Source organism: Hibiscus syriacus, unplaced genomic scaffold (genome assembly GCF_006381635.1).
Source record: "Hibiscus syriacus cultivar Baekdansim isolate YM2019G1 unplaced genomic scaffold, ASM638163v2 tig00002840_pilon, whole genome shotgun sequence".
NCBI lineage: Eukaryota > Viridiplantae > Streptophyta > Magnoliopsida > Malvales > Malvaceae > Hibiscus > Hibiscus syriacus.
The window spans coordinates 7,706,588-7,714,227 of NW_024061947.1; the positions used below are offsets into that span (position 1 = coordinate 7,706,588).

General features: G+C 36.7%; 2 protein-coding genes across 2 annotated transcripts; one reads left to right on the forward strand and one right to left on the reverse strand.

Annotated features, from left to right (window-relative positions):
- Window positions 1–325: 325 nt before the first annotated feature.
- On the forward strand, window positions 326–3,125 carry LOC120156270 (amino acid permease 6-like). The gene is made up of 7 exons (XM_039167656.1): window positions 326–543; window positions 639–872; window positions 980–1,073; window positions 1,159–1,373; window positions 1,451–1,593; window positions 2,189–2,416; window positions 2,562–3,125. The coding sequence occupies exons 1-7, from the start codon at window positions 432–434 to the stop codon at window positions 2,985–2,987; spliced, it is 1,452 nt and encodes a 483-aa protein (XP_039023587.1). The 5' UTR covers window positions 326–431; the 3' UTR covers window positions 2,988–3,125.
- A 1,475-nt stretch (window positions 3,126–4,600) lies between these two features.
- LOC120153639 (homeobox-leucine zipper protein HAT22-like) lies at window positions 4,601–5,717 on the reverse strand. The gene is made up of 3 exons (XM_039165554.1): window positions 5,187–5,717; window positions 5,004–5,083; window positions 4,601–4,922 (listed from the first exon to the last, which is right to left on the reverse strand). The coding sequence occupies exons 1-3, from the start codon at window positions 5,610–5,612 to the stop codon at window positions 4,652–4,654; spliced, it is 777 nt and encodes a 258-aa protein (XP_039021485.1). The 5' UTR covers window positions 5,613–5,717; the 3' UTR covers window positions 4,601–4,651.
- Between the last annotated feature and the right edge of the window lie 1,923 nt (window positions 5,718–7,640).

The window sequence follows — 7,640 nt, forward strand, 5'->3', positions numbered from 1 at the left end:
ATTCACCTATAAAATACATTTCAATATTTTAAGTAACATCCATCTAGCAGAATCATTTCTCCCTGGGAAGGCCTATATAATATTCTTACAACTATGTCTACTTTTATGAGATGTCACAATGGATGGTTCCCGTGCAATACACAAAATGTGGGGACCCCGTATGAGAAGACCCCCCACAAGCACAAACGACGACCATCGATTGTGCCCAAATGACTGTTGATAATTTCACTCCCCAACCTCCAATCAACCCCTTTATATGCTTTGCTTTCTCCCTGAACCCTCCATCATAATGTCTTACAAAAACCTTAAACCAAACCCCAGTTCTGTTCTTGTCTTTGCCTTTGCCTTTCCTCGTCTAAGCATATCTCCATAGTGCTACATTTGGACACATAATTTGACCCAACCCATTTCATCAAAGAGAAGCATAGTAGATGTCTAAACATATGCACAAGAGCAGCATGTTCATCGAGCAAAGCACCGGCGATTACGAGAATGGTGGTATCCAGAAGAGCTTGGATGATGATGGTCGACCCAAAAGAACCGGTAAATGATAATTGAAGTACTACTTTTTGCTAATGATCCTATTATTTATATGTCATTTTTGTTTATTCGATGTGGCCGTGGGTTGTTTTTGAAAGGGACTTGGGTTACCGCGAGTGCTCATATTATCACTGCTGTGATCGGCTCCGGCGTGTTATCTCTTGCATGGGCTATCGCACAACTGGGATGGGTGGCCGGACCGGCTGTTCTCGTGGCCTTCTCCTGCATCACCTACTTTACCTCAACTCTTCTTGCCGACTGCTATAGAGCTCCTGATCCTGTTCATGGAAAGAGAAACTATACGTACATGGATGTTGTTAGAGCTTATTTAGGTATTAATATATATGTTTATTTAATAGTCTGGATAAATGCAATTACTCATAAGTTAAATTTTATATTTTATATGAGTTCACAAGAGAAATTACTTTTCTTTTTGCAGGAGGAAGAAAAGTTCAGCTATGTGGATTGGCTCAGTATGCGAATCTTGTTGGAATAACCATTGGATACACAATCACAGCATCAATCAGTATGGTGTAAGTATACACAGATAAACATATTATCATTGCTTTTAACAAAATTAATCTTAATTAATAGTCTTAATTACCTTGTAATAATCAGGGCTGTGAAACGGTCAAATTGCTTCCACAAGCATGGACATCAAGTGAAGTGCCAAACATCGAACTACCCATTCATGGCGATCTTCGCTTGCATTCAGCTCCTCTTGAGCCAAATCCCCAACTTCGACAAGCTTGCATGGCTGTCCATCGTCGCCGCCGTCATGTCATTCGCTTATTCGTCCATCGGCCTCGGTCTCTCCATTGCCAAAGTTGCAGGTAATAAAATCATGAATATATTTCGTTTTGAGTGGCTTGAATTAATACATCTAATTGTTTCCATTTGTGACATCAAGGTAGGGGACATGTAAGGACAACCTTAACGGGTGTAACAGTAGGGGTTGACGTGTCGGGATCGGAAAAAATTTGGAGGACCTTCCAAGCTATCGGCGACATTGCCTTTGCCTATGCTTACTCCACTGTTCTCATTGAGATTCAGGCAAGTATATATACTTCTACATTCATATATGATACACATACATACATATATGATATGCATACATATGGATATGCATAATTAGGGATGACAACAATTCAATTTAAATTAATTTTCCGAAAAAAAACATCCATTTTACGATGGATATTTCATTAGAATTTAAAAAAAATAATTTAATACGATTTGATTTGGTTGGATTATTATTTTTATTTTAAAAAATTAATTTTGGGTTAAATAAGATATGGTCGAGTTAGAATGAAATCGGATTAGATTTAGGTTTTAACCTAAAAATGAGTCAAGTTCCATGTGAATGAAACCCGTCTAAACTCGAGTCAAATCGAATAAAAATATAGAGATTTATTTTTTTGCATCAAATTCGGGTGATCTGGAAATCAGACTGACTCGACCCGACACACACCAACTCTAAGATTCCACTCTCTTCTTGTGTGTTTTAACTTTTGATTGTCTTTTGTCTCGTACCAAAAAGAGAGAATCAAGTTTGAGAGTGCAACCCCAAGAATAATCCGCAGCCATAGATAGGACACACCGTGCTTTCTTTTTTTCCCTTCTAAGAAATATGAAATTCTTTTGATTCCAGGACACGATCAAATCGAGCCCACCGGAGAACAAATCCATGAAAAGAGCAACCAGCGTCGGTGTTTCGACGACCACTTTGTTTTATGTACTTTGCGGCCTTTTTGGATACGCCGCATTCGGCAACGATGCGCCTGGGAATTTTCTTACAGGCTTTGGTTTCTATGAACCCTTTTGGTTGATCGACTTCGCCAACATCTGCATTGCTATCCATCTCATCGGAGCATATCAGGTAGAATCTAATATCCTCACAACACATAGCGGGCACAGAATTTTATGTTCAAAAATAAATTTATGAAATTTTAAAAGAAGGAAAATAAATTATTGAAAGATATGAGAATTTCAAACGTATTATAATATGATTTATATGCTTTCAGGTTTTCGCGCAACCGTTATTCGGCTTCGTCGAGGGTTGGTGTTCCAGGAACTGGTCGGACAACAAGTTCATCACCGGCGAACACGCTGTTGACATTCCGTTCTACGGCATTTACTACGTCAATTTCTTCAGGTTGGTGGGGAGGACGGCATACGTTATTGTAACGGCGGTCATAGCCATGATATTTCCTTTCTTCAATGATTTCTTGGGTCTCATCGGAGCGGGCTCGTTTTGGCCGTTAACTGTGTACTTTCCGATAGAGATGCACATAGCGCAAACGAAAATCCCTAAATACTCATTCAGATGGATATGGCTAAAAATACTGAGCTGGGTTTGCTTGGTGGTTTCACTCATTGCGGCAGCGGGATCCGTTCAAGGACTGATTCAAAGCCTCAAGACATATAAACCCTTTCAGACTCAAGGATGATCATTTGCCAACAATTTTAGCTCTCAGAAAATATGTTCAATAAGTCCGATATTTGTAGAAACTGTAATTCGTTCCCTTTTCTTCTGTATTTGAAATCCGAATCTGCTTGTAGCGTGTTACCTTGTGCCTTTTCATTTTTTCCTGGGTTTTCTGCCTTTAGTCCAAGAGTAAATTTGTGTCAGTTTGCTGAATCCTTTTATCACTTGTGAAAGAAACGAACCATTTGCATCAAATATGAAGAGAGGCTCTCTTAATAACCTTAGCATACAGCCTGTTAACACAGTTGTTTTATTTGCAGATCTTTAACAAAGGTTGGGACAGAGGTGATGGGATACCATCTATTGGCGATGGAAAAACACTACGGTCCCTGGATTCTCCGGTGTTATCGACACCAGAAACTCGGCGTCCTCCGAGTGGTTTGGTTGGGTGGACCGTATCGACTATGGGTGGTACTTTTACGGTGAAGAGTGGATACCCTAACCGATAATGAGCTTAATCCTCTGGATGCAAGCTGCATGGTTATATGGATTTGTCCACTGCATTTCAATCAAGCACTCTACACAAACTAAATTTGAGCTTCGATTCATTGTGTTCCTTGTTTCACAAGTTAAAAATATAACAGCAATTATGATTAAAATGAATAAGAATGTGTCAGAACGTATCATTACACTTATCATAATCATCTTCGAAAAATGGCGTTTGTGAATAAGAGAACCCAAAATGACTGGCCGAAACAAATAAAAATATAATATCCCAGTCTAGACATGCCTCATCATTCGTATGTCAAGTGTCGATCAAGCAAGCAAAGATAAAACAAAAAGTTTTAGCATAGTCTTCTTTTAAAATATTCTGGAATTGTTAATTAATAATTTTATTTCGTTTTTGGATGGCGTCATTGCCTTTATTCTTTCACAATGTTTTGTTAAATAATGCAAAAAGTTGGGAGAACCTTCCAATACATTATCACGTTATTGATGGAATTTCGAATGGTTTTAGATTCTTTTTCCACCACATAATCGGAAAAGCCCAGGAGTTGACCAGAGATTTAGATTGAGGTTGAGACCGCATTTTCGATCGTGTTACGTTTATCGTGAGTACATGTATAACGGGTGTTATTGCAGTCATTACGAATATCGCGGCCGTGAATTTTTTTAAATGAATTTATTAAAAAAACTGAATTTTTTCAAAAAAAAAAATGAGATAACGGAATAGCAGTCTGCTATTACCGTGATTGACTACTATCCGCTAAATTACAACCACGATTTACCCTTTTTGGTGTGATTCACGCCGCTATTTTCCACTATCCAACTTCTATTTGAATACCTGGAGTTGACCTATGTATATAATGTCTAGTTATTTTTATCCTAAAACGATGTAAAATTAAAAATAAATGAAAAATTGGCGTTTGTTCTCATGTCTAATTTTTGTATTAATTTAATCAATGTAATTTTCGCTTAATTAATCAAAGGTAGTAAAATAACTAAAATTTCAGTAACATGAAGACCAAAATCTTCTGAGATTTTTCTAAGTATATACAAATATATGATTTTGTATATAATATGTTAATTAATAAACATGAAACGATATATATATAGAGAGAAAGAAGTGACGCATGAGCCATGAACAAAGTTGCAGCAGTGTTTTCATGGCCTCAACCGGTTGCCTTAGCTGCAGGCAGCAGAAGGGTGAGTGAACAAGTGAGCTTTGGTTCTGATTTTAAAACCCGAAGCGTCTTCGCCGCCGTTGGCAACTCTCTCGCAGGAAGGGCACACGGTGAGGACGGCGGCCGCAGGGGGCTGCATACAATAAGATGCAGTTTGTTTCCATAATTTAAGCTCTTGTAGTTCCTTGTGCAAGCTCTTGTTCTCTTCTGTTAGCGTTTCACAACTTCTTTTCAGCAACTCACAATCCACTTCGGTCTGTTTCAACTTGGTCCTGTATAAAAAAATGTTAAATCCATAATTTAAAATTTTCAACACGTAAAATTTAAATAAATTAACAAATAAATAAAATCACCTGGCTCTCCTATTTTGGAACCATACTTCCACTTGCCGTGGCCTTAGATTCAACTGATCTGCTAAAGCTTGCTTCTTTTTCTGTTCAACACAAGAAACAGAGAAGCATTGAATACTTGTATTCATATATATATATATATATATATATATATATATTGGATAGAATAAAGATAAAATAATATACAGGATTGAGAGTGGTGTGCTCTTTGAAGCTATCTTCTAAAATCGCAGACTGTCGTTTGCTAAGCCTAAGTTTCTTTCTATGGCTTCCTTCATCATCTTCATCACTGACCCTTGAAGAAACCTTCTCAAATTCTACCTCCGCGCCACCGCCAAAACCGCTCTCTTTCTTCACACCAGAGTCCGGAAACGAAGACGCCACGGTGACAGAAGATGCTTGCCGGTGCAAATCGATCAACTCGTCATTGGCATGTGCTTTACTAGCATCATCCGATGAACCTAATGTCAGGGACGGGCAGAAAAGGCCATTTGCCATCCACGATTTCTTCTTCTTCCGTCGATGAGGAAAGGTTTCTTGCTTAACAAGGCAACCTAAACCTAGACTTAGACCAAGACCAAGGCCAGTGCTGCAAATATCATCAAACCCCATTTTTGTTTTAAGCTTGATGCCGCTCCAAGCTGCTAGGGTTTTGTTTAAAGAGAAGAGAGGAGATATCGAAGTGGTACTTCAAGGGGAGATTTGAACCAATTATATTACTAATCGAAGGGAAAGGAGTAGATTAACGAACAAAAATCCTCTGCCCCCTCTATGTGTCCCTCTTTATCCCCCTCTAATAACATTTTGACACGTGTTTTTTCTTTTTATGGCAACACATGTAAATTTCTAAAAAAATTTTGCTTTCTTTTTAACCTCATATCTTTTATTTACGAACTCCAAAATAAATTAAGAATTTTTAGGTTGATTAATACAAAAAAAGTTCAATTCGCAACAGATTTTAGTGTACCCCAACTGATAAATGGTATTCTTTTTCTTTCTGCAAGATTAGTACCTGATTCTCATTTTTCAATTCAATAAAATAAACCCACACCTTTGGATTTTGTATTGGTATTGTTACCTTAGCATTTGATTCTGGAAAAGCACAACAAGCAGCTTTCGTTTGTATTTTCATACAAATGCAAGAAACAAACTTTCGACTTCTCATACACGCCAATGTCAAACTCTTGTATTCATGTATATAGAACTAAATTCGCAGATTCGGGGGAGAGGGATGTCAGTGATGAAGATTATTTTGAGATCCATCCTCTTGAGTTGTTTAAAGGGTGTTGTGAAGCCGGAAGGCAAGTCGAAGAAGGAAGATTCAAAGCAAAGTTCATTCACAAAGTTTTACATGTTAGACTTAAGTGATCCAAGCTCGATGTTTTTGGAAGATTCATCGACCTCGTTCTATGGTTTTAATCTTCATGTGTTTACACTTGAGGAGCTAAAAGTGATAATACGTAAGTTTTCATCGATTAATTGTCTGGGTGAAAGTGGGTTTGGAAAGGTTCATATATGTATATCTTTTCCAAAATTTTCTGTAAAAGTAGAATGTAGAAGAAGTAAATCAGGGGAGTAATTTAAAAAAAAAAGGTTTGTGTTGCCATATAAATAAAAATACACGTTTCAAAAAATTATTAGTGGGGCACAAAGTGGGGGCAGAAGATTTCTATTCGTAGATTAACGAATCATCTCCTCTTATATTGACCATTCATAATATAATTAATAAATAAATTTTCGGTTTGAAAATATTATTATTTGAACATAAAATGGTATTCTAATGAAGAAATTATTAGATGATCTCGGCTCACAACGTCATCTGTAGTCTCAATAAATAATATTTGTCCACATCATTTTTTTTAAGGTGAATCTTTTCCTTTTTCATCTATGTAAATAAAAAGAGGGTGATTACTTGGAAGTTATTTTAAATTTTGTGGTTGTCCTTCATTGAGACTATGGATGATATGGTGAGCCGAGTCCACAAAATAAATTTTCATACGAGAATAAAATACGGTAATTAATTAAAGGGGAGGAGAGTGAGATGGACAAGCAATTATTAAGAGGCAATGGATGTTGATATTTAGGGAGGTTAAATGAAAAGGTGACAATATTTTTCATACGAATAGAAATGAAGATAAAGACACGTGATGAGATTGTGTGCTTGTTTATGTATACCTAGTCGCAGACCACCCAATATGTCCCACTATTTACATATGCCTTACTTCCCTAACAAGATTATGCACTCTTTCTAAACTAACCTAGCCCCCTATTTCCATATATTCTCCCTTCTATAACTGTGTTTGGGTTTAATTCATTTCGAGAGATGAAAATTAAATTATAAATTTCATAAAGAATCGAACGATATACATTTTTATTGATATTTTTAAACGAGTAAAATAATAATTTTACCAATATCTAAAGTAGTACATGAATTAGGTGACTTTAATGATTGAGAGATTTGTTGTTATTTCTTGAGGTTTTAGGTTCGAACATGACGCATGCAGGGATATGAATACTTATTGTCAAATAATTGATAATCTTTGAATATATATTATCTTATATTGACCTCAGATTTATCATAAAAAATATCCCGGGTAGTGTTTGAGTACACGAGAGGAGTTGCTTATTTGAACCCTAGTT